Below are 27,057 nucleotides of genomic sequence, written 5' to 3'. Positions count from 1 at the left end.
GGGGAGCATTTATATGTTATAAGAGGAATAAATAATAAACACAGAAGAAACGGCAGCAGCAGCAGCGAGAACTGGGATCCTCGGGCAAGTTTCAGACTTTGCAGAGAGCTTTGTCTGCCCCAGCCCGCCTCTGCTCTTGGAAATTCTCGAGGCCGTAGCGACTACTAAGCTGCTGAAGAAGAAGAAGAAGAAGAAGAAGATATAATGGGAAGAGGAGGAGGAGCTGGAGGAGCAGGGGCAACAGCACAACTGAGAAAAGCAGCCCGGAAGGTGGTGGTAGCAGCAGCATATGCATGTGGCTCCTTCTCCAGGAATAAAGCTCTTGGAGACCTCCATAGCACTCGCACTGCTCAAAATGTTAGCAAATGCTCCACATTTCCCCATTTTCATTTTCTAATTAAAGATGGAGCTCCAAAAGTAGTTCTTTCTGGTTTGTTTTACTTTGCCCATCTCAAGAGAAGACAGTATATGAATTATGACTAACTGCGCTATGTTCCATTTGTTAATTTCTTTTGGACAGATCTCGGGTTCTTTATCTGTGTCTAGCACAAGGGCAAAGAACAGTCGAGGAGAAGATGTTGCAGAAGAATCAGAATTGTCCACCAACAATGCCCCAACTTCTAAGGTAATCCATTCCCCATCTCAAAATCTCATTTTGTTCTTAGCCCATTTCCCTCGCATGATATCTTGCACTGCATGCATACTAGAAAGGAATTTTCCGGAAGGAATCCAATGCCTATGAAAGTTGGAGGACCATTTCCAAGAAGCTTAACCATTTCAATTTTACAGTTTGTTTGTGGTCTGAGAGAAACCTTTTTCACTTTTCCCTTTTCTCTATCCACACAACACGTCACGCGAGACAACCATTTACTCCTCTGTACTACCTAATTCATGTAAATTTCAAGCTTTACAATGAAAAAGCAACACACATCAACCGATCTTAATTACCTGTTAAGTATATGAAGTTGGGTGATGTATTTAATGAGTGAAGTATAATTATTGCCTGTGCATGCCCCAGACATAGCGGTTGGCGCACTAGTGAAGTAAAGAGTACCACTATCATGCAGACGGCAGACCCTACTTTGGAAGTCCCACCTGCCCTGCCCAAAACATTTGATCACTATTACATTTTCCTCAACCACCACACCATTATGTGTGAAATTCCTACCCCATCCAGTACCAATTTTTTTTTTTTAATTTTGCCCCTTTCATTATGATGATGATCTTAAGTTTTGAATGCCAAAGTCTAAAAATTCCTCTCGCCAAAAAAGTTTTACTGTTTTTCTCCCTCATATCTAGTATTCAAAAGAAAAAATTGTAATGATATCACTGGCTCGTTTTTACTGAAATTTAATTACCTTGTCAAGCTTTCCTCATTGCTTCTTTTTTATTCATTTATAATAGGAGGGCCGGGGCTAAAGGGGGTTGTTAAGGAACCATTATTGTTTTGCCAATTATTGATGAGACATGATGAGTACTAGCTCACTACCCTAGACCATCCTAGAAACTTGTTCTACAGCTTAATATAGTGAAATCATTATTTACCTCAAGAGTTTCAGACCATTAGTATTCAGAACATGATTTCTCTTTCTAGGATGATTTTCATCTTAGAAGGTTGTCAGGAAAATATGGAATTTGTTATAATCTCATAAATAGAATAGAATCGTGGGTGTATATCAGAAAACCACTGGTTATTTCTAATAGGATTCTGCATTAATTGCTGAAGTGCTAGTCTTTTTCATCTTTGGTCTTTGAAATCTATATTCATGTGCATCTTACTTCAAAATCTGTCTCCCTCCCTTACTTTAATTAATACCTTCATAATTTTTTATTTATGTGGCAGAATATGTGTGCAATATGCCTGGATCCTTTGAGTTACAGCAACAGGGGCAGCAGCCCAGGCCAGGCAATTTTCACAGCCCAATGCTCTCATGCTTTCCACTTCACTTGCATCTCCTCCAACGTACGCCATGGTAGTGTTACCTGCCCCATTTGCCGTGCCCATTGGACCCAACTACCCCGTAGTCTGATCCCTCCTTGTGCTTCACTCTCTTCTTGCAACCAAAATGATCCCATACTTCAACTCCTTGATGACTCCATTGCTACTTTCCGTGTCCACAGGCGGTCCTTCCTGCGCTCTGCCCGCTATGACGATGATGATCCAATTGAGCCTGATCACTATCCTACTCGTCCCCGTCTTTGTCTCTCATTGGTGCCCCTACCACCCAGTGCACCATTTCATTCACCTATACAAATGACCAGCCGCACCCCATACTCGTACCATCCCCCCCTACATCAATTGACCTGCAGTTCCTCATCATTACTACAATCACCAACTAGGCAAACACCTTGTATTAGGTGCACCTCCTCAAATAAAGCTTTTCTTTCAGTAAAATTGTCACATCAACAAGCAACTGACTTGGTCTTGGTTGCAAGCCCAAATGGACCACACCTAAGGCTCCTCAAGCAATCCCTGGCAATGGTGGTTTTCTCCCTTCGACCCATTGATCGTCTAGCCATTGTTACTCACTCATCAGCTGCGGCACGAGTCTTCCCCCTCAGACGCATGACATCCTATGGGAAGCGAGCTGCCTTACAAGTCATTGATCGCCTTTTCTACATGGGGCAAGCAGATCCTTTTGAAGGCCTAAAAAAGGGGATTAAGGTACTTGAAGATCGTGTCCACAAAAATCCACAGTCCTGTATCCTGCATCTATCTGATAGTCCAACACAATCTTACCATGCTGTCGATATGGAAATGCCTGTTCCAATCCATAGGTTCCATGTTGGGTTCGGGTTTGGCACTTCAAATGGATTTGTCATGCATGAATTTGAACAGTTCTTATCAAGAATGCTGGGAGGCGTCATTAGAGATGTCCAGCTGAGAATTGGAGAGGATGTTGGGAGCTGCAGAATTGTAAGGATTGGAGAGCTAAAAGGCAGTGACGAAAAGAGGATCTCATTAGACTTGGGAGAGTACGGGCACATTCGTGTTGGATATAGCTATGTTGAAGGTGAGGTTGATGAATGCATTAGAACAGGGGAAACTATAGTGAGTATAGGGGATAAAAGCACTCCTGCAGGAACCGCAGGGAGGGATGTGATCACTGGTGGGAGGACTAGTAGTGTTGAAAGTTGGGATTACCATGATCCTTACATGGCTAGAAGATGGGCGAAGCATTTACATGGCTACAGGCTTTGAATCAATCCAAATTACCCAACAAAGATTTCATGTTTATATCCATACAAACCAACCACCATTTAGAAAGATGATTTCAACCATCCAGGACAAATGTCGAGTCTGGCTAGTTGACCTGGGCTTCTAAGCTCAAACACCACTGCGAAAATATGTGAAACATACTTTTACTCACCCTTGTAATTATAATGATGGATTTAAATTTATTGAAACATACTTGGTGCTGTCCTACACTTTTACCATCTGTAAGCTCTTTGTTTCAGCTGCTTAAAGATCACCTCTGACACAACTTGGGTAGAAGCAACAATGGTTCTACTAGAGCAAGAGTGAGAGCCCCTAGTGCACTCACTATGTAGGTGTAAGAAAATATGTTATATTGCTTTTTTTTTTTGGAACCACTGAGAGTTTAATAAGAAGAGTAAACTCTCTTCCTAGTAAGTGTTCTAATGGATATAAGTGAACTATTATGATCTTGCTATATAGAGGTCTGGCCTCCCCTTAATTTGCTAAAAGTTAGGAAAAAAAAGGACTCATTAACAGTGGTCGGTTTCCTTATTTATTGCCTTGATTAGATGCTAAGGAAATTAGCATCATGTGAATGCTTGCTTTGATTTAATTTATCACGAGGAGGCGCCTACATTCTCAATCTCTATAATTTTTTGTTAGAAATAAAATGATGTTGGGCTGCTTCCTAGCAGGGACTGTTGGGCGTGTTTCTTGGATAAAATTCTTTTTTGTTTTTAATTTTTTAATTTTTTTAATATATTTAAATATATTTTTTTTTTAAATATCAATATATTAATAGTCATTTGCTTAATTAGTAATTTAAAAAAAAATTAAAAAAAAATATGTTAACAATAAAAATGAAGATACAGAATGAGAAGATATCATTATTCTTAAAAGTAATGCCGAAATAGGAAATTACCATCCACGGGAGGGAAAAACACGCAAAAAACGGGGAAAAGGAAAAAAAACAGTGACTCCATTGTTCCCACGGGTCACAACATGACAAAACTGAGCGAGCAGAGGAAGATCGCGTAAAGAGACGAAATCCAGGAAAGCGTGTCAGTGATACTGGTACGACGTTCTTCTTTTTGCGCCCTCGGCTCTCGGCGCTTTCTCCTGTTTCCATTTTCCCCTTTCACAGTCAAAAAGGTCCCGTTGATCTTTCTAAATTATTTACTTTCACCCCCCAGCTGTTTATGTACTGTGTTGTGTTGTCCTGTGCTGTGCTTTGCTCTTCTTCTTGCTCTTCGTCTTTTCATCTCAGTGTGAATTTGGGTTCTTTCAATATAAGAGAAGGATAAGAAAATGTACCCACGAATGATTCAGTCCCACCTCGAAGGTGGTTTAGTTGCTCAGGAAGACATCCCAATTCAGGGCGGTGGTGGTCGGGGAGACCCATGTCTTGTCTTGACTTCCGATCCCAAACCTCGCCTCCGTTGGACTGCTGACCTTCACGAACGTTTCGTTGACGCCGTCACTCAGCTTGGTGGTGCCTCTAGTCAGTATTTACTACTTTTCCTCTTTTACTTCTCTTAATTCTACTCTGATCAATTGTATTTCTTATATTTTTAATCTCAAATTAATCATCTTTACTATAGCAGTAATCTCCCGAAAACGCAAAGTGTGTTTTTTTTTTTCAAGTAAAGGACTGGGATTTTGGTTTCTGGCTCAAGGCACCAATTATTGCCTTAGTCATCCTGCTATTTCTAGGGTATGGGTTACCTGCGTGGTGAACACGACATGTTCTTTCAGAGAATAGGATTCAAGTAGCTACTTTTATAGGCTTAAATTGTATTTTATTTTGGTTGCTAGTGTCTATGTAAATATTCATTTGGCATTGTTTATACTACCAAGCTCCGGTAAAGTGGCATAACACCTCAAATTGCACAACCACTCCCAGGCCCGGTAATTGCTGATCCGTGTGGGCGCGCGGACTACACGTCCAAGGGATTAGTCGGAATACATCTATTGCACGGCGTGTTGTAGAAAGAAATGAATGATATTTACCTATCAAAAGAAATGAATGATATTTTTTTGATTAGTAAAATTCCAGAAAAAATTCCCCCAATGACCCCTAGAAATTATTTGCACCCAAGATGATTCGAACCTTAGACCTGGAGGGAGCATACCACCAAGACCAAGATTTTTACCACTTGAGCCAACTCCTAGGAAAAGAAATGAATGATATTTGGCATGGGCAATATAGTATAAGTATTGTGCACGCCATACTGTATAATTTCGAGTTGTCTTCCAACACCCCAAAACCATATTGTAAAAGAATTGTTCTCTTATGCTTGAGAGATGAGCCTTTCACCTCTTTCTTAAGTTTTAGGAAATTTAGAACATTGGTTATTTCTTGTTTTGTGGTGGAGTTATGCAGTTTCATCATTTGGTGAAGTAACAAATTCAATGGACCTGGTGATATGCTCATTTCACAAATAAGATAATTGACTTTGCTGCTGCTACTCAAGGGTCTGATAACTTAGCAGATCTTAGCCAATAGAGGTGCATATGATGTATGTTTCCTTTTACATATTTTTTAATTCCCAATTGTTGGGCTTCTTCTTTCTTCAGAGTGGGAGAACTTGTTGGGCACTCACCTTCTCCTTTACGAGAATTAATTCGCTTATTTTTCCTTATTTGGTTCTGGTAAGAAGATTGGGAGTATAGAATGAAAACGTTTTATGTTTTATAGAATTTCAGTATTATATGGTGGGTTTCTTACAGTTTCTCACGTTTGATTTAGAAAATTAATATGTTAGGTTATTTAGAACTCGAAATTTATATGGCATGATCCTTTCGGTTTCCCTGCTTTGATTTAAGTAAATATTACCCATCAACTTGTTAGCTAAGTTTACAACTTAAAAGGTTAACTCAATGAAACTTTGAGATAATTGGGTCTGGAGGTGATTGTAATCAGTCTTCTTTATTAGTTTTATATAGCTCAATAATGCGCCAAATGTGGGTTTTCAACAAGTTGCCTGATTGGTTACACCTATTAAGAACCACTAAGTCTCGACTGACGTGGGAATCTTGTATGCCTGGATTATCATCTATTAGTTTCTAAGAGCTTACTTAAATAATATGTGCAGAAGCTACTCCAAAGGCCATCATGCGGACAATGAATGTGAAGGGATTGACTCTGTTCCATTTAAAGAGTCATCTCCAGGTTTCTTTAAATGTTTAACTATTTTTGTGACTTGTGATATTGCAAAATTCAGCAGTATGTGCTTGTGGTGAAAGTGGAAATTTAGTGGACTTGGTATTTATGTTTGGTGTTTTTTGCTGCATTGCAGAAATATAGGCTGGGTAAGCAATCGGGGAAGGATATGGGTGAGGCATCCATAGATGGTAGGTTTAGCTATAACTCTCTCTTTCTTCCCTCTCAAGTAGGGGCCAGCTTGAGGTGGTGGTAAGCAACCAAGGCCCCCCCACAAGAAAAAATATACTGAGTCTCAAAATATAACTTTTGGAAAAAGAAGAAGAATATAGGTTAGCTTAAAAGATGGAAAAAAAAAAATATTGACTAAAAAAATCAACCTTAAATGGTAAAACTTGGTAAAAAAACAGTAAATGTAGAAGTTTTACTCAAAAAAAAATCTTACCCAAAATGTACAAAATTTTCAAATGGAGAAAATGAATAGAAGTGGCAAAATGATGATGAATTACTCTTGAGCATTTTCTAAAATATGATGTATATTTTGATATTGATGGCCTTGATTTGTTTTCAAAATTAAGCATTGAAAGAAGTTTTACGAATAGGAGATAATACTTCAATTAAGCACACCAATGATACTTGTTTTGCATCTAAAAAATTAAGACCATTTTTCAATAAACTTTCATTATTATATATTTAAATATTATCGTTCTCCAATAAACGCCTCATGTTAATGGTTCGCCTTAGGCCACAAAATATATTGAGCCACCCCTGACCCAAAGTTTGCTATGATGAATAAATTTTTCTGTATTCCACTTTTGGTTTAGAGTTTCTTTTCGAGAATGTATTCTGCTCTGTGTGTGCAGAAATAGTTAAATCTGGCAACTTCCCTACTAGTATGGAAGTGATATTTGAGAGAGAGAGAGAGAGAGAGAGAGAGACTAAATTTGAGTACATAACTGTTAAATCACGTGGTTAAATATGAATGATTAAAGTGACTTCTTTTGCCATTATTGAAGGGATGTCAGCTTCATGCCTTTTAGAAAGCCCTAGTACTGGTAAATCGTCTCCGAACTTGCCAACTTCTGATCATGAGTAAGATAAAATTTCCATCCTTTCTGTGGCCATCTTATGATGCTGGAAAATTACCAAATTATTAAATGGAAGAAATGTCATTTTCAGTGGTTATGAAGTCAACGAGGCATTGAGAGCACACATGGAAGTGCAAAGTAAATTACATCTCCAGGTCGAGGTATATTTCCTTCTCATTAATTGTGGTGTTTTTTTTTTAATTTATTTATTGTAGTAGACCTCAGTTGTGGGTTTTTGGCGGTTGATTTGGTAAGGCAACCTAAGAATTCTTTTTTAATATGGAAAGTGTAATTGATAACACCGATCCTTTTGAACTGGTGAAAAACAATTACTCAGATTTTTTTGTATTTTATTGGCCTGGCTTGGCGAGCATTTCCTTGGACAAAGCTTAAAGAACATCCTTTTGCATGCAATTATGCTCAATTGGGAGTTGCAAATGTTTGACCCTATTCTTGTACATTTTTGGTGTAGAGGTCTTGGTCCATGTTCCAGCTAGCTGATCTTTTTACCATATTGTTGTGTAGGCTGAGAAGCACTTGCAGATCCGACAGGATGCAGAACGTAGATATATGGCCATGCTTGAAACAGCTTGTAAAATGCTTGCTGATCAATTTATTGGTGGTGCAGTTATCAACACAGAAGGCCAGAAATGTCAGGGATTTGTGAATAAGACACCAAGAAGTTCTTCTCTTGACCATCTTGGCTTCTACTCGTTACAGTCCCCTCGCGTGGCCGGAGTGCATGGCTTGGAAGAAGAAGTTCCACCTAGCCTGCATCCCCAAAGGACTGACTGTTCCACTGAAAGCTGCCTAACATCACATGAGAGTCCAGGAGGATTGACTCTGGAAGGATCTCCAGGTGGAGGGCAGAAAAGGATGCTAGGCTTGGACTCAACTACTGCATCTTTGATTTGGGGTGAAGGCAAGATGAAATCCCAAGACATCAATGTGGCGCAAGTTAACCCTCGTTCAATCACTGGATATGGGATTTAGTGAAGAAGATTCTGCTCAATTGTTCATCTTGTTATGGAGTGATTTTCTTCTTCTCACTCCTGGCCCTACAATAATCATTAGTGGAATACAGTTGTAAAGTTCCATCTGTTCCTGTCCATAACGTTGGCAGCTACACTGGTAAAAACAGCCAGCCTAAACTGTAAATTCAGAACACCAGGGCCTGTGATATTTGGAGACTATCAGTATTTACATCTGATTATGTGTAACTTCCGAATTATTATTATATGCAGACAAATCGTTATGGTGCTCCTAATCAAATCTTGCATCCTAGCTAGAGATCTTCGATTGCTTCTTGAGGCATATGGAGTTTTTCACCAATGGAAGTAGTTACAATTTAAAATGTTGTCAAAGGTGGGTGGTTATGTTGTACAATGCAAGGCTTGGCTCTGCCATGGTCATGGTCTTTGGACGACAATTGCCAAGTGAAGAGATTCTCTTGTGGATATCACTTTTGTCTGTGTTGTGTGGCAAAAGGATGAACCAAAAAAGACCAAGGACTAAAGGAGTTTGATAGAGAAAAATACATACAGCAGTGGGAAAGTGGATGAAAGTGACATGTCTGGCTGGGATTGGGGAGGGGAATACCGGCTTCCAAATATCTATGAGCAGTCCTTTGTTTTTTTTTTTCTCTCTAAACAGACATGTAAACTGCTATTATTGGTAAAATGAAGGCCAATGCAACACTTGGAATTTCTTATAACCACAGGAAAGGTGGTAAATGACAGTCAGTTGGCACGCTGTATTGGTTAAGTAAAAGCCAATACCAACTTGTCTCAGGGGTGCTTTTGAGCACCATAATGGACGTGGATTGCGCGCGCGCGTACACACACACAAGAAAGGGACGAGGGTGAAGAGATCCATTCACTCATTTAGATATCTAAGGAAGATAATTGTGATTTGTTTTGGACAAGAAAAAAGATATTTGTAATCATAAATTGTGTAATTGACGTGTAATCGTTTTGAAAAAAATGAATAAAATATGAGATCTACATAACAAAATTAATTTTTTAATAGTGAACTTCACTCTTTTTCAAAATGATTACGTAATGTTTACGTACTTCACGATTGTATGTAGAATTATTATTCGGATAAAGATAAGGAATATTACTCTTTTACATTCCCTCGAATCCTGCATCATGTAATATGTCCTAACCTATGTGTCATTCACCCCAAGATTACATGGTTTGCTTTTGGCTTTTTTTTTCTTCTTATTTTTCCTTTTCTTTTTCCACTCATCTTTTATATATATATTTTTATAAAATTCTAATCATTTCACTCCTCAGTTTAAATTATTCTTAAATATTCTATGTTTTATGCGATGTGCAGGGAATTATATGGAGATAATATTTGAAAAATAATATATATAAAATTTTAAATATTTTTTTATTTTTAAATTTAATAAATTTAACTTAGTTGTATTATTATATATTATTTTTTATTCATTTAATAATATAATTAGAGAGATGATGTAACTTTATCTTACTTTTTATCTAATAATAAATAAAATGAGATAACTGATAATTTGACTTCATAGAAGGAAGGGTTGTGCTTTAAAAATTATAGTGCTTGGTTATAAAAATGATTAACTAGTAATTTTGTTTTAACTTTATAAATATGGCATTATTTAATTGTTAATGATAAAAATCAAACATAGAAGGAAGAAGACGAAGAGCAAGCAAAAAGATGAAGGCTCCATTCGGATATAAAAACACTTTCAACTTATTTTATTTCATCTCATCTCGTTTCATTGTTACAACTTTCTCAAATTTTCATATAAAATATAATAAAAAATTTAATTTTTTCAAATTCTAAAATAATAATAATATTAAAAAATAATATTTTATTTAACTCAGTTCATTTTATTTTATCTTACTATCTAAATGAGCTTGAAGTGTTATGAATTCGTAAAATTTAATATTTAATATTTATTTATATGATATTTAGAATTCTTTCAAATTTAAATGAACTAATTATAGGATTATGCTATATAAATAAATAGGATAATTTGATAATAATTAATTTAGTTTACAACTTTATTTGTGTAATATTTATTTTTAAAAAAAAATGTCTATGAACATAGGAAGATTTTGAATATAAGGGTTTCCCAACAGAAAGGGAAGAAATAAACGAGGAAGGAGCAAAGACTCGGACTTTGAGTGGTCAATACTCGTTGTTTCTCAGTTTTCAGCTCCCTTTGATCCCCACTTTGAGAGAGAGAATCATTTTGCTCCCAAATTTCCAATTTTACATTTCCCAATTTCGGGAAATAGAGGGAGGGATGGGGGGACGAAACTGGAATTAAAGGGAGGAGCTTTGATTCTTGTGGCGAGTGTAGATCTGGGTATGTGTCTTCTTCTCATAGTGGTGTCTTGCTCTGAATATATTTGCGTATACATATATACCCAGAATTCATATATATTTGTTTCTGCTAAATTTTGGTTGTTTCTTTTACTTTTGGCATGTTTAGTTCTTATTCTCCTCATTGTTCATCATCGTAATTCCCCAGAGAATATCTTTGCGCGACTTTCGTTGAATATAGTCTGTCATTCATGGCAACTTTCGTGGCAAACCCTAATTATTTATGTATGTCAAATGTGTGGACACTCGAATTTTTTTATTTTTAAATAATGGTCTTTTTCCTCGCTTTCTCTGTTTTCCTTTATTCCATGCCAAGTTCTTCTAGCTTTCTTCGTGTTCCTCTTCTTCACAGGTACGTGGCCGGAGCCTATTGTTTCTTTATATTCCTCTGCCTCCAAACACTCGCTTGGACAATATTATCCTATGTGTAAGGAGCCGCGCCAAACTAGTTCTATAGCATATCCCTTGGCATGGATATAGAATATTCACGTCTTCGTAAATTAATCAAAAGAAGGTAAATGTTCCTATAAATTGGCTTAGAGAAAAAAGAAATGAAAAGAACGAAACAAAAGGGGAAAAAAAAGAAGAAGGAATGGTGATGTTTTTATCTTTCAGAGTCTCAGATAGTTCCTGGCAATCACTTAAATACAGATGATCGTCTTTTAACTGTAGAACAAGTTTCCCATTTGTCTTAGGCATTATTACTTACTCTATGTTGGACAAGAATAACACATTTTAATCATAAGGCGAGGAAATTACATAGATTACTTTGGAGTATGATATCTCTTTGCTTGTGTGTCTCATGCTGGAGCAAATATAGACGCTATTCAGCTCCAAAATAAGTGGATGCCCCATCATCCAATAACATATAGTGCTGGCCCTTGGGTCTTTACCATTTTTTGTTCAGTGCTTTGAAAAAAAAATTTCCCAATTTGACTTGTGCATTTCTACTAGCTTGTAAGAAAAATTTCAATATCATTACTGTTGTTTCATGACATGTTTAAATTTGTGAGTTTAAGAAAACATCCTCCTCTTTAATCATTCTTCTTTTTCCAGTTTCATGTTGTAATATAATACATCTTGAAAATTTCTTAATTCTTCATGCTGTTGACAGCTTCCCGCTTTTTGTTAGATGAATGACAGATGTATCAGCCAAAGAGTGTTAATAATTTAAGCTTAGTCCAAAAAAACTCGTTAGTTCATGGTCAGCATTTAGATTGTGTTACCAGCGCAATGGACCCAATCAATGGAGCGAACAATCTTAACAAGTCGAGTCTTGCCTCGAAGCAACGCTTGCGTTGGACACATGAGCTTCATGAACGTTTTGTTGATGCTGTGGCACAACTTGGTGGGCCAGACCGTGAGTCACCTCAACCTTTATATTACTAATTGGGGTTTATGATTTGACATTGTTGTTATGTTTCTCTTATCTCGGAATCTTTATTTGGCAAGATGAAGGATTCATATTTCAAAGTAGCCTACTTATTCTTTGGGATTCATAGGATCTACTACTGCTAAATGTGCTCATGTTGAGCTTTTGTAACTTTTTTTTTTTACTTATCAAAAAATAAAAATAAAAACTATTTTATTTTTGTACAATTTTGTTTCAATCTATAATGCAAGATGCTATAACCTAATAAAGTGGGAATCTTAAGCTGTTTTTTTTTTTAAGTTCAAAGTGATGAAAGGCTATGAGAAACAAAGGGAAGTAACAGTTTTGCTGTTCTGGTAATTATTTTTCTGGCCTTCTTTCTTGCATATTCTTTGTTTTCACTTCTCCCTCTTCAGAAATCTTCTCAATTTTGTGTTGTCACATCAAGGCTCCGTTTCCAAAGTGGGCATACAAACTCAGAAGGATTTCTTATGTATTTTATCCTGTATGTACAAGTTGGTTATGAAATAAACGGTACTCTCAACTCATTTTTGGAACATCGTGCAAAGTTGTTGATATAGAATTTGTGCAAGTTCATAAAAATCAAAATCAAATGCTCCTGAATTTCTGTTGGAGTACCAGAATTTCAATAGAGAAGCTCAACAATTCCTATGCAAATCATTATTTGTCTGTTGGAAGTTTTGTAAATGTTCTTTTTCTTTCCTTTTTCTGGGTTCCTTTCCAGGAGCTACTCCCAAAGGCGTCCTCAGAGTAATGGGCGTTCAAGGTTTGACAATATACCATGTCAAAAGCCACTTACAGGTATATAAAAGTTGATTGTTACTTATAAAAAAAAAGGTATATAAAAGTTGATTTTATGCTATAAAATGTGGGGGATGGATTTGAGGAATTCCAATGTTAAAAATCAATATTCCCATCTATTATTTCTGTTGACTCTGCTTTTGCAATGCATCCAGAAATACCGGCTTGCAAAATACCTGCCTGACTCCTCATCTGATGGTAGGTTAACTGACTTATGTTTTTCAATGTTCATATATTGCACAAAACATTCTGATTTAACAGTGCATTGGGCAGGTTCTCTATGATGATAAACATAAAGATTTATGATCATTGCTGCCTCACAGTATTTTGTTTACTTATTCTTTGTTAAATTCTGATGCAAGGGAAAAAAGCTGATAAGAAAGAAAGTGGGGATATGCTTTCAAATTTGGATAGTTCATCGTAAGTACAGCTGCCTATCTTACCCTGTTTCACTTCAGTTAGGAGTAGATAAGTTAGTCATGCAATGGTATATAAGCACACACATAGGCGATTAACCTGTGGCAGCTCCCACATTCTGGGTGCAAAATTAGTCAAAAAACATCTAAATTGGTCCAAATGGCTTGTTATTTGGCTGTTTGGCATGAGAAAGAATGGGTTCTTCCTTTTTGCAGTGGGATGCAAATAACTGAAGCACTCAAGCTGCAGATGGAAGTGCAGAAGCGACTGCATGAACAATTGGAGGCATGTTATTTCCTTGCTATTAGTTTTTAACTAAGTAGTGCATAATTATTTGGCTTTTCTTTCATCATTATCTTCCTTATAATCCTGTTATCTGGTTGTTTAAGGGAAAGAGAGAGCCATTGACCCTGCTAAATATAAATTTGAGTAGGAGATATATAGTTGTGTTTGGGTAGTGAGATATTCTCAGGTATTCTGTGAAAAAGTAATGAAAAAGTAATGATATAATATTGAATAATAGTGAAAAGTAGGTGAAAAGTACTAATAAAATTATGAATAATAGTGAGGTATCTCATTATCTAAAATAATAAATAGTAGTGAGGTATTCTCATTACCCAAATAATGAATAGTAGTAATAAAATAATGAACAGGCTGCAATTACCCAGTTTGTTTTTGGTGCCCTAGTGCAAAGGGGCATCATGGGGTCAAAATTTGCTGAACTCCCCCACCAAGAATGTGATTTCTGTACATTTGAACTACAACAGGTTCAGAGACAGCTGCAACTACGTATAGAAGCCCAGGGCAAATACTTGAAGAAGATAATCGAGGAGCAACAACGACTTAGTGGAGTTTTTTCTGAAACATCTGATTCTGGGGTCCCAGGTCCAGTATCGGGTGACAATTGCCCGGATTCCGAAAACAAGACTGACCCAGCAACCCCTGCCCCAACTTCTGAGGCCCCCCTACAAGAGAAGGCTACCAATGAATGTGCCCCAGCCAGCCTTTCCATTGATGAATCCTTCTCTTCTCGTCATGAACCATCAACTCCAGATTCTGGCTGCCACATCAGTTCCCCATCCGAGAGTTCCAAAGATGAAAGATTGATTAAGAAGCAAAGAGTCCTTACGGGTGGATCATATGCTAAATCAGAAATGGTGCTTCCTCATCAGATACTTGAGTCAAGCCTGAGCTCCTCGTACCCGCAGCCACCTTCCATTTTTCTGTCTAGAGAGCAGTTTGAACCTTCGTCTGGTATATCAATCAGGAATGATGATCACATGGAAAAGCTTGCAGGCAGTGAGCTGTAGTTCTGCGTTATTGTATTTTCCCTTGTCTCTGTAGTTTTTTCAGAGATATATCTCTAATTAGGTCAAATAACTCTTGTCACAAATGTTCTGGGATGATTAGATATCAACATCAAGACGCTACCATGAGAGACGATGTTGGTTAAATTTAGATGATTGTTGTAAACAGGTATTGGGATTCAGTTCAATTATCAGGTGCTATTTGTAACATCGAGACCCAAGTTTCTGAATCCCTTGCAATTAAAAGGAACTGCAGCAAAGCATTGCAGGTACGGTCAAAACATTGTATGTTTCTTTTTACATATTTAATGACTTAATTAAAACTCCAGTTGCCAAAACTTCCAGATTTCTCATTTGATAGAAGCTTGTAATAAATACAAAATGATGAGAAACGCCTTCAAGTTTAAGGCCATATGCTTCCACAAACAGGTGGTTCCAAACTTCCAAGCATCTTAGCAACGTAGCTTGGTCTGTAACATATCAGATTTATGTAGAAGGGCTGAGAACAATTCAATCAAAGTGAAAGACACTAAACTAGTGGACAAAGTGTTAATATTTATATAATTAAATCCATTTCTTCTCATCAAATTAAGCTTTCTTATCAAATTAGTTTTTGAGACAAGTGTGATTTCACACAAAGGGCACGAACAAAACCAATATCGCCCTTGTGACAAGTCTTTACCAGAAATCAGACCAAAGAAGAGGCTAAAATAACCAATTGCACTGTGGACCAACCGAAATGAAGTCTGTCCACTGTCCAGCTTTTTTGAGCCTGGAAACACTCCTAATGCTAAGAAATCCCTTTCCTACCCAACATCTATAACATTTCCATGGTGCGTGCATTCCTACCCCACATGACCAATGAAACAAACTGTGCATGAGAGAGAGAGAGAGAGAGAGAGAGAGAAGAAGAAGAAGAAGAGATTTTATAAAAAAATATATATCTTGATAAAACCCCATGTTTGATGAAATGACACTAAGAAATCATACAACACTCGTGCTTCAAGGCCAGTTAATGAGAAACGAAAAGGATACTGCCTATATTAGTTACAAACACCATTTTATGAAATGGCACTAAGAAATCATACAACACTCGTGCCTCAAGCACAGCAGTCATAAGAACGATGTCTTCGATGGTGAAAGCAAAGACAGAGTCTTTTGCTTAGGGCCCCTAACTTTCCAAATTTCTCGCTTATAGCCTTCTTCGGAACAATTATAGTATTCTTCTTCTTTTCCTCTTTTGTCAAGTCTGACGATTTTTGTTCCATGCTCTGAAGAGGTGTTGCTAACACCTCAAGAGTTGTCTAAAATAAAAACAAAAAGGACAACTAGTTTATCACCAACACGACAAATATCAAAATTTGAGCACATCAGGCATACAGATGAGTGAAGAGTCAGTGGGTGTCTCTGAGATCATCATTCCAACACCCTGCATGATATACTCTTTCTATTGTGAGAATTTTCAGGCATAAATGCTAGGTGGGATCCACTGACTGGAGGAGCCTTACAAGGTTGTAGACTTCCTCCATCTCAGAGATTAGTCTCTCTTCTAGCACCGCGATGTTTGTTTTTCAACAAATAGATGAAAAGTAGGCAAGGAAGGTGATGATGGAGTTCAAGCTCAAGTAGAAATTTCTACAGCATAACCCCACAAAACTGGCTGCTACTCAACTTCTTCCTCTTGCCACTCTAATTAGAGACATCCATTGGTAGAAAAACCACGTGAGCAATGGACTCTTATTTATTTATATGACTGGAGTTGGAAAAAAGAACACAACGTAATGATTGCATTTTTTTTTTTCATTCTATCCCACATGGCCATCTGATGCAGACCAAAATTAAGGATGAAGCAGAGTAGCTGCAACCATTCCTGGCCCAGACTTAATGAGGTCCAGATACAAGCACATACTGTAAGTGTTCACCTATAATCTAATACAAGTTATTACCCATTCCAGGATCAACTGGATGGCTATCAACAAAGAGGTCTTGGTCCACACGGGCAAAACGTGTTTCCTTTGCCAACAACCCAAAGTTTTACAACAAAAAATTGTTCTGGATATGCCTCAAGATGACGAGACTTGAAGCAGTATGTTCAGAAAAAACAAAAGTCCTTCAGGAAATGTATGCCAACACATGCATGAGAGAGAGAGAGAGAGAGAGAGAGAGAGAGAGAGAGAGAGAGAGAGAGACCTGATGGCCATTATCAGCAGCTGTGCAGACTGCAGAAGATTCTTCATCAGTGCCTCCTAAAGATGAGCATCTTCCCCAACTTTCTCTATTTGAGCTTGTATATGAGCAACATTCTTCATTCCGGCCATTAGTCTTATCCTGCAAGATCATAACTGCAAAGTTCCAGTGAAACTATAAGGAAATGATAAAACCCAAAATCAACAGTCAGACTCCTTTTCTGCTTCATGTCATGTTTTATGGTCTCGGCCTTGCTAGGAAAACAAAAAAAAGACATACTGGAGCATGATGAGTATCCAAGAGAAAGCTCAACTTTAACTTCAAGTGAAGTACTATCATCATTAAGCATGATTCACTCAAACCAGCAACAAGCCAAACCATGTTTGTCTCTCGTGAAAATAGATCAAACAACTTCCAAGTTTTCATGTACAGTGCTAAACAAAATCACCTGTAAATGTGACCTCTCAAGACTGCAAAGGGAATTATTTTCGTTGACCATGGAATCCTGCATTATGATAGCACATAAATAGTTAACAAAAAATTCTAACACAAAAAGGAGAAGCGAAAGAAGTCACAAAACCAATAAAAGAAGATGCATACAACTGTAGTCACCGGTGCAAATTCAGAAAGAAGTTCACCCACAAACTTTGAGGCTGAAATGGTATGAGGAGCAGAAGATGAACCCCCAGCATTATTACCCACAGAATGAAGTCCAGTGATTATCTCATATAATAGGCTCTAAAAAGAAAAAAAGGTACAATTAATCGCCACAGTAGATATATCACAATGAAGGAAAAAAAAATCACAGGGCAAGTAGCCAATGCATCAGGATGACATAGAGGGGTAGAAATGTAATGAAGAACCTAAACAGTAGCTCTATTTTCTTTTCCTTGATCCCAAAATAGTTCTCCAAGGAAATATTTATAGTAAAGTCATACTTACATGAGGTGTAATATGAATCAATTAGAATAGGAGAAGGTACAGAAGACAATCCAAACAGAGTGTAATATAAAAAATGATTGAGAAGCCAGATTGAAAATTGCATATAAATATTTTAATTTCTATTGATCTCATACTCCACAATATGTAATTAAAGCTCTGAACGCTGCCTGAGAACATGGTTTCCTCTACAAGATACAAAAGAAAAGATAAACATAAACTTAACAAAACCAGAGCATCAAGAATTCATGAAATACCATAGCCAAAGGTTAAAAAAAAAAAAAGAAAAAAAAGAAAGAAAGATCTAATCACCTTGTCAGTTAACCCATCCCCCCCGCCCCCGGTGGCTGTGTTCTTCCAAAACAGCAGGCAAACAAAGCAGGGGAAAAGTAGCAATGCAACTAATCCTCCATTCAGTTTACTAGGATGCCATATACAAATTCATGCTAAAATTCAATGATTCCATGGCCAGGACCATAGAGCTGACCTAGAAAAAGCTTGCATATGCAATAAAACTAACAATCAAATTTACCAGTATAATACTATAAAGTTTCTTAAGGCTAAGGAAATCACCTCGTTTAAACCAGCACCAACCTTCAAATCCCCCAAATCATAATATTTCTCTAGCTTACTCAAATGAGCCGTAGAAATTCGAGGAGGGTGAAGGACATTGCAGAAGAAAATGGAAACAGATTCATAATAGAACTGTGGTCGTGAGGAGTTGTGATCACCCTCAAATTTTATAATATTTTTATCCCCCTGCACAGAATCAACATATCATCAAATATTTCTCAAATATGAGAATAGAAAATAGAAATTTGTCATCAGCAAAAGAAAGGTATCTTTGTAAGACGATACCACATAGGACTTAAAGACGAGGTCAGAATGATGGGGTTGAATGAATATGTCATCACTAGCATGTCCAAATAAAGCAGGAATATATGTTTTGGGTGCAACCTGCAAGAGTTGCAGAACATCAAAACAATAAATAACTGGATAAAAAGAGTTTGTTATTAAGTATTATGCAGGGAAAGAGCACAAATCATAATTCAGTGTTCTGAGTTCACATTGAAAATTGGTATATTGACAAATTTAACAGTAGGCCAAACTATATATCTAATGAGCCTATCTTACAATTTCAACTCAAGAAATTCAAAAACATAGAAGTACCTGTAAGCAATTAAGATCCATAATATCAAACTTTGCCTTCCTTTTGATTACTCGACGCATATACTGCACTGCTATCTTAACCTGGTTGGAGAGGGAAAAAATTCCTGTGAATAAACAAGATATAGAAGCATATCAAATCAACTTCTATATCCAGAAACCAAAAAACAAGTCTAATGACGTTACACATGCTGACTAGGAATAAGGCTAATAAGCACCCAGAGAAAGCCATGCTCACTCTGAATATTAGGTCAATGTGTGTACCCAAACCCTCACTAGGTACATGTACTATTCTGTGGGTGAAAGACAAAGATGATAACATTTACAAACTACGAACTGTGTCAAATGTCTAGGTGCACGCACACACGCACCCCCATTGGGGGGGGGGGGGAGAGAGAGAGAGAGAGAGAGAGATTACAGTGAATTTAGGAAGCCGTATTTTGTACACATCCACAAGTTCAATCATTAGATCATATAAGTTTGAAAAGACACTATCCAACACTATTCCAGCTATAGAGGGGTCTTCTGCTCCATAAAGAAGGCTGCATTACGTCACAGGAAAGCTGAAAGTTAGGTGTGTCAGGAGCTTATGAAAAAATTACACACAACTCTAATATTTAGTATCTCATAAATCTTCCAAAGAACGAAAAATCCAAAGCTGACACATTTCCAACATGATGGCAGGCTGAGAAAACTAAGGGACATTAAAGACTCGAACGCTTGAAAAAGAAAAAAAAACATCTATAGACCCACACGAACCTAATTCATTATATGTTGGGAAAGACAAGTACCTAGTGACTGCCCCCATAGATCGTCCCCAAAGACCAATCCGTGATATTTGTTTGTTGCTTCTTAAATGCGAAACCACAACCTTCAGGTCATCTCTCTGACACAAGGAACAAATTTATAAGCTTTACAAGCAGGAATTCAAGTAGACCATAGATAATGATAATGAGACAACATACCTCATGCCAACCAAGGCTGACATAGTCACCATCAGACAACCCTGAACCCGAGAAATCAAGAGTAAAAACAGTTATACAGGACGGAAGAAGAATTGCCGCGGCCTCATTTGCATCTGCCCTACATCCACTGCATCATACACCACATGAACAAAATCAGTAATTCTTGACCTCTTAGTGTGTGAAGCACCGGTCAATTATAAAAAATAAAAATAAAATCCAGATATGAACTGGACAATATCAATGAGAATTTGCCATAAATATCTTCCAGAAAAGTAGAAAAGCTAATCATTTTAATATTCAACAATCCATACTTATGATACAACATAAAGAACCATTACATGCCTGTTTCCATGGGAGTATATAACACAAGGAAGAGGAGTATCTTCAGGGAATGGTGAAGGTAGATAATGACTACACAGCAATGTATGGCCCCTTGCATTCCTAAGCTGCAAATATTGCAAATATATAATCTAGCAGGGACAGAATTCATTATGAAAAGGACATTGCCGCAATTTAGTGAAGGAAACTATAGACTGCAACTTCTGGTGATTGATGTCTATACTTGCCTTCAAGTCTTCTCGTTTGTATGTTCTTCCCGCAAGAGTGAAGTTCCTCTCCCAAAGATACTGATCTGGGTTGTACTCTGCCCTGTATATCCAGCATTTCCGATACAGAGAATTGATATCCAGAGTACGACCAAACTTTTGAGCAGGAGTTGCAATATACAATTTACACAGTTGGGTTTTCTTATAGAAACAATTTTTTTCGCTTAAGGATTTAAGAAACTGATTTGACTTAACAATTGCTTTGGGCTTCCCTAAATAATAAAACCATGCACCCCCTCCCTTCCCCAGCGCATGGCAGAAGAAGAGAAGGGCGAGCTTGTTATCTTTGGATAGAATCTAAAACATACAGACTCATATGCTAATCTCAGCAAAGCCAAAGAAATGCTGCAAAGCTGCATCTTGAAGTAATTCAGAATTTTTTGGAGGCTCATAGTTTCCTTTTCTTTGTCCATGGAAAAATTGTCAGGGAATAAAAACTCCAGAAACCAATACATAACATCTTTTATACGCAAACACAGAAACTTTCTCAAATAGTTCCAAATACACACTTATGATCTTGGGGTTTGTTGTGATGGATTTATAGTTTGGAAACTGAATTAGGTTTTGAAAGTGCAAATTTTGATAGATGAAACAGACAAGTCCAGGTCTTAGAAACTCTGAGCAGCATGGCTTTGATAGGTGATGAAAAGGGTTTGAATCGTTTGATTTTGGTTTGATTTCGGGCAGCAAAAATGAAGAAAAGAGAGAACTCTGTTGACGTTCAAGGAGGACTTTTGATGGTTTATGAACTCATACAAGTATCTGAATGGCGGTATTTTGTGAAGCACTAATGTACTAAACCAAAAGAAAAATGCAAAGCTCGAATCTTCTATTATGGCCATAGAACATGATCTATTTAAAGAAAATTGTGTCCATACTTTTTTATAAATAAAAAAAAAAATCTCCCGATATAACACTTGCATGCCATTTGATTTTCCAAAATCCTTTTTTTTTTTTTTAATCACTGAATGAATTTGTAAAAAGCCTACCAACTAACTGTTGGCTTGACTCCATGAGGTTGATGGTAAAAACGGTTTATAGAACTTTGAAACTCAAGGCACTGATGACTCCAATCAATGAGATGCTCATTCAACCCTTGAAAAAGAAAGCGGTTGTTTACTTTATTAACTTTTATTATTATTATTATTATTATTATTATTATTATTGATGAAGCGAATGCTTAGACAATGAGCCACACATAATAATTTCAAGTACAACGTCTTTTTCAAGAAAAATAATGCAAGATAAACGGAATGATAATTGAACATTATTAGAATTGTAATTTGATAAAAACAGAATAGAGGATAATAGAAAGTGAATTTGACATTCCAAGTGGTTTACGAAGGAAAGGAGAGACGTAATATACCTGGGAGGGCGAATGACAAAATTGATGAATTGATCAATCATCTTGCTTCCGAAAGTTCCCTCGTGGGGAATACAACTGGAGCGGTCAGCGGAGATTGCCGCGACAAAGAGCAGACTTCAGCTCAAGTATCCCAGCCGTGTACCAAGCATGCCAGCCCGGAGCGATAGAAATTGCAATCACCTACAGATGGAATATATAAGAGGAAGACCATTCAATGCATTCCAAGATCCAATGCTGGAAGCGCAGCTGGAAATTAAAGACATTTCAGAACTTGTTAGAGAAAATGACAGAAACAAGAAAACCCAAAACAAGAAGAAAAAGAAAACTCGGAAAGCAAACTTCATGGGGTCCCTTTCTTCCACATTTTCAGATCTCAAACCCAAAACTTAGTTAAAAAATGTAACTTTAAAGTTAGAAGCCCCTGCATTGTCTCTTTATGCGTTCGTTCCTGTAACCCAGACAGAACGAATGTGAAAAAAACACACAAGAGACGAAAAAAATTACCTGTAACAAATGCGAAGAACAAATAAATAAATTGAAACTGCTTATTTCCCCCACCCGAGGCCGTAAAGTGCCTAAAAAAACCTTTTGGTTTCCGAAGAGCCAAAAGCTACTAAATTAATTAAATTATAGTTCTAAAAAAAGTCTTTTCCTTTACTTTTGCTTACTGGGTTGGGGTTCGAAAGCTAAAAATGAAAGAAGACGCATGGACAGACAGTGAGCACAGGCAAACTAGTGACAGAAGGTCCTTCCCTTCATTCCCCGTCTGTTTTGTTTTACTGATTTTCTTTTCTTTTTTTTTTTTTTTTAATCTTTTCCTCCCTTTTTAAACTTCAGATCGACTTCAGACCGTTGCTCTAACATCATTAGCATTGGATTCATCATTTTTATCTTTAAAATTTGATGAAAAGTACATATTTTTCATAAATCTAAAACTTCTCTATCTATAACCCCACATTGGATTAGCTATTGGATTCATCAAAATAATAATATAATATTATTTTATTAATAATAATATTTTAATTTATTTTTTTTATATTTTATAATTACACTAACTATATGTTAATTAATAATTTAATTTGATATTTAAATTATTATTTCTCAACTTAAATATATTGTGGCTCAAAATTGAGAAACACTAATTTAAATAAATAAAATAATGGTTATAGAGTGTGAATAGTGAGTCTTCAAATTTGAAGATGAAGATAAATATACTGTAGCTAAAAGCTTGACATTTGAGCATATGATGAATCCAATACCAGGAGTTTAAAGCTAAAATCATCAAATTTTGAAGATTGGACTCATTTGATGAGTCCAATACCAGAGCCTCTATAGTCTTACTTCACCCACGATAGAGGCCCAGGTCTTTCAAAATCCCAAGAACAAAAAAACAAAAATTTAAAAAAATAAGGGTTAATTACATTTTATTTCATCGAACTTCTACTTAATTTATAATGTATTTTTGAAATTAATAATGGAAAATGCTAGAGCTCCCGCGGGGGCTCCCGCTGGGAGCTCCCGCTGGAGCTCTAGTGTATTTTTTTATGTGTATTTTTTAATTCTTTTTTTTATGTAGATGTTTTTAATGATTTTAAATATTTTTAAAAAATAAAAAAATTTATAATATTATTAAATAATACTTGCTTAATCACGAAGTAAAATATAAAATATTTTTATATGATTTTTTATTTTACTTCGTGATTAAGGAAGTATTTTTTAATAATTTTTTTTTTACTTCTTGATTAAGAAAATGTTTTTAATAATGTTCTAAATTTATTTTATTTTTTAAAAAATATTAAAAAAAATTATATAAAAAACAACTTAAAAAAAAACACATACAAAAATACACTACAGCCCCAGCGGGAGCCCCCAGCGGGGGCTGTAGCACGATCCATTAATAATTGTATCAAAGTAGATCTTCAAATTTTCAAAACTTCTCAATCTTTTCTTTTCGTCTATCAACAGCATCAAATTTAACAAAAATTTATTATAAAGATATAATTTTTATCTAATTTATTATTATTAACTATATTATACATAAAATAATATATAATATCAATTAATAATAAATCATTAATTGATATTATTATTAATTGATAATACATAAAATAATCAAATTTATTATTAACCGTATATATTTTGGTGGTGGCAGACCGCATTTGGGTGGCAGTTACTGTCGAGGTCGGTTCTGTGGCCATCCTGCCTATATTGCAAACCAAGGCACACTACATTGGGTGGAAAATTTAGGCACAACCTTTTTTAAGAAGATTTTTTTTTTTTTTGTCAAGTGTTTTAGCCTTGTAGGTTTTTTAAAATTTATTTTCTAAAAATGACCTCGTAAAATGATTTTTAGCAAGCTTTGTTTATTTCTTAGATTTTCTTTAATAGTTTTGGATTTTTACATTACTTTTAACTTTTGACAGGGATTTCGATTTCCTATTTAAGATTCATTAAGACCAAAGTATATCTGATGTGTCTTATGCATGTAACTTGGGTTGTAAAAGGATCGAGTTATTCAATAAAAATTCAAACTCAAATGGGATAGATATAACTTGAATTGCTTGAATCTTTGTAAATATATATGTTTTATTCCCTTCCTGACAGGACAATCATGTATTTACCACTACATTTGTTGATTAATATTGCTTTGCTGTATCTCCTAATGGGAGGATTGTGAACTACATGCTCTTGATTTTCTCTGCGGGATAGAATTTGACATGCTTATCTTTAGTACATTCTTCTTCAGAACCCTCCACAATTTGCTGGATAACGCTTTCTTCTTCTGCTTCAAGTTGGTGCATACATTGCTCATAGGCAGCCACCAATTCTGGATTGAAGATGAAGTCTTCACTGCATTCACTTGCAGTACCACGAATTGGTAAAGAATAACTACCATACTTGGGAGTGGCATGAGATCCAGGAGAGTAGACTTGACCCCCAACATGAAGCCATTCCCTAAGACTTAAAATTGTTGGGAGTTCAAAGTTTGGTGGGATTCTCAGTGATTCTAACTCCTCGGAAATTTCCTTTCTTTTAAATCCCTTCCCAAACATGCGTCCTTCTTGACCAGCACCCTCAAACAAATGTGATTCGTTGGTTGAGCTGGAGCTACTAGGAGATGGGATCACTTCTCGGTTTTCTTGACCTGAACTTGAGCTGTTGCTGTTAGGACTCGGCATTGCCACCTTGGTTTCTGCTTCTGATCTCATCAAGTCTTCAGTAGTGTACTCAAGTACCAAAGCTTCATCCTTTAAGCACAATTGTTTCATTTCCTGCAAACCAGACTCTTCTTTGTCCTCGGCATAGTAAGATTTCTTTGATGAGGTTTCAGAACCAAGAGGTTTCGTGTTGGTATACTCCTGCTGCATGTTGGAACCGTAATCCTTGCCATCGAGCCATCTTTGCTGCACACCAGATCGTATATTTTCTAACATTGCATCATATTCTTCTACTGTGTGTATACTTCTGCTGCGTGCCATACCCTTATAACGCCTATAAGATTTCTCTTCCTTAATCCCCTCAGTAACCTCCACAGCAAAGGAAGACACTCGATGCTCTGGAGACCAATGACAACTTCTAGACCGCCTTCTGAAATCAGTATTAATGGATCCCATTACTTTTGGAGCTGGCTGGGCATGCTCTACTACTCCTTGATCTAAACTTGCTATCAACTCCCATTTGTTATCAGTCTCAGTTCTAGCAGGTTCAATGTCTCGTTTGGAACATGTGTTTGAATTGGAATCCCAAGATTGGAGTTTTTTGGCTACCATGTTAGCAGTGCGGACAAGAGCAAGATAGTGGTCGCTGCCACTAGAGGACATGTTTGGTTCCTCCAGCACAGGAATGTCATTGGCTCTCTGCAAACTTTGATTTTGCCCTTCATGAAAACTGTTTGATCTGGTCACGAATTTTGAAGAAATGCATCCCATTTTGGAAGGCAGAGCCCTGAATATTACCCAGAAACTGGATCATGAGAAACGGGTAGATGCAAAAGAGAAGGATTCAGTGATGAGGCATGCTCAAAAATGTGGAGAACAGGAAACATAAAGCATAGCTTTGAAAGAGGGAGGAGTGGGGAGACGTGCACTGACAGGTGAAGATGAACAAAGCAATTAATATAAATACTATACAAGTATTAAGATCTTACCAATTGATTCTGCTCTGCAGATTTTGATAACAGAAACCCAAATGAAAAAAATCTCAAACCAACCTGCAAATGAAAAGGGAACCAAGGAATGTTTTCAAGGTGTACACTGCAATGCCCCAGACGTATACAAATGAGGAAATGGCTTGTTCTTGTCTGTTTAGGGAAAAAAACAAACGACTGATAGCAGCATCTTTGAATAAAAGGTCGGTACCATCCAGCTATGACTTGTCTCTTCCCATTACTTAATGCTCAATTCTCTAAACTGCTGGAAACAAGCTTCGCCAACAGCCCATATTTTAAGGACAATACGTTTTTTCCAGAACCTCTAGGAGAGATCCGGACGCAGCAAAGTGGCCCAAGAGGGGGGGAAAAATAACAAAGCAAGTGAAAATAGCATATCCCAAAGATAAGCCGCATACCTGTTGAAAATATGACGGAAACCTCTGTTGTTAAAAGGTTTGCTTCAATCGATCGACTTATTAGAACTCCTACTTGTTGTAGGTCAAAATTCTCTTGCTCGCCTCCAACCTCCTCTCCCTCTTAACTTCTGCAAAGCTTGGTCAGCTCTGTTTTGACAGTTAGACATATGTAGAGTACTGAATCCTTGATGTTAGCTGACTTTCGAAGAAAAATATGGGGAAGTCTCGTATCACCGTAGCTTCGTAGTTCTGAGGCTGGCTGGTTGACTGGCTTTTGTCAAAGGAGGATAGTGGGGAAGAAGAATTGTTTATATTAAAGGCATCTGAGACAGACCCAGACAGAATACAACTTCAAACTTTGAAAATTCTCTCACCTAAAACCTGATTGATTATTGAAGGATCACGATTATTCATTGCCATTCTAAAAAAGAAGATTTATTTGGATTCAAATATGAGTTGAGTTGAGTTGAGTTGAGTTGAGATGTGTTGTGAATAGTAGTGAAATTATTAAGATGAGTTGAG

The 27,057-nt window shown here is 36.7% G+C and overlaps 4 protein-coding genes across 9 annotated transcripts; 2 read left to right on the top strand and 2 right to left on the bottom strand.

The window, feature by feature from the left end:
* The first annotated feature begins 41 nt into the window (after nt 1-41).
* Nucleotides 42-3,569, top strand: LOC108979184 (E3 ubiquitin-protein ligase WAV3-like). Its single transcript, XM_018949789.2, has 3 exons — nt 42-357; nt 521-625; nt 1,844-3,569. Exons 1-3 carry the CDS (start codon nt 205-207, stop codon nt 3,200-3,202), a joined length of 1,617 nt encoding a protein of 538 aa, XP_018805334.2. The 5' UTR covers nt 42-204; the 3' UTR covers nt 3,203-3,569.
* Nucleotides 3,570-4,263: 694 nt separating this feature from the next.
* LOC108979188 lies at nt 4,264-15,012 on the top strand. The gene is made up of 16 exons (XM_035689260.1): nt 4,264-4,700; nt 6,295-6,371; nt 6,499-6,553; nt 7,379-7,454; nt 7,542-7,611; nt 7,976-8,442; nt 8,574-8,581; nt 10,563-10,805; nt 10,932-11,047; nt 11,175-11,249; nt 11,966-12,182; nt 12,940-13,016; nt 13,172-13,214; nt 13,379-13,436; nt 13,649-13,718; nt 14,201-15,012. Exons 1-16 carry the CDS (start codon nt 4,508-4,510, stop codon nt 14,741-14,743), a joined length of 2,388 nt encoding a protein of 795 aa, XP_035545153.1. The 5' UTR covers nt 4,264-4,507; the 3' UTR covers nt 14,744-15,012.
* Nucleotides 15,013-15,154: 142 nt separating this feature from the next.
* Nucleotides 15,155-22,741, bottom strand: LOC108979187. Of its 5 annotated transcripts, none has more exons than XM_035689346.1 (14): nt 22,628-22,741; nt 21,970-22,215; nt 20,565-20,646; nt 20,341-20,444; nt 19,999-20,125; nt 19,825-19,919; nt 19,452-19,575; nt 19,037-19,117; nt 18,725-18,823; nt 18,440-18,625; nt 17,528-17,665; nt 17,376-17,432; nt 16,931-17,068; nt 15,680-16,044 (listed from the first exon to the last, which is right to left on the bottom strand). In XM_035689346.1, exons 2-14 carry the CDS (start codon nt 22,008-22,010, stop codon nt 15,841-15,843), a joined length of 1,476 nt encoding a protein of 491 aa, XP_035545239.1. In that variant the 5' UTR covers nt 22,011-22,215; nt 22,628-22,741; the 3' UTR covers nt 15,680-15,840. The 5 variants fall into 5 exon arrangements, with proteins under 5 accessions (XP_035545244.1, XP_035545239.1, XP_035545240.1 ...); XM_035689347.1 differs by having other exon boundaries at nt 22,638-22,741; XM_035689350.1 differs by lacking the exon at nt 22,628-22,741 and adding an exon at nt 22,474-22,563.
* A 1,785-nt stretch (nt 22,742-24,526) lies between these two features.
* LOC108979185 lies at nt 24,527-26,958 on the bottom strand. Of its 2 annotated transcripts, none has more exons than XM_035689344.1 (3): nt 26,536-26,958; nt 26,117-26,179; nt 24,527-25,914 (listed from the first exon to the last, which is right to left on the bottom strand). In XM_035689344.1, the coding sequence occupies exon 3, from the start codon at nt 25,896-25,898 to the stop codon at nt 24,648-24,650; it is 1,251 nt and encodes a 416-aa protein (XP_035545237.1). In that variant the 5' UTR covers nt 25,899-25,914; nt 26,117-26,179; nt 26,536-26,958; the 3' UTR covers nt 24,527-24,647. The 2 variants fall into 2 exon arrangements, with proteins under 2 accessions (XP_035545237.1, XP_035545238.1); XM_035689345.1 differs by having other exon boundaries at nt 24,536-25,932.
* Between the last annotated feature and the right edge of the window lie 99 nt (nt 26,959-27,057).

Source organism: Juglans regia, chromosome 4 (genome assembly GCF_001411555.2).
Source record: "Juglans regia cultivar Chandler chromosome 4, Walnut 2.0, whole genome shotgun sequence".
In the NCBI taxonomy this organism is placed as follows: domain Eukaryota; kingdom Viridiplantae; phylum Streptophyta; class Magnoliopsida; order Fagales; family Juglandaceae; genus Juglans; species Juglans regia.
The sequence above is the reverse complement of the archived record's forward strand: the minus strand, read 5'-3'. Positions and strand labels throughout refer to the sequence as shown.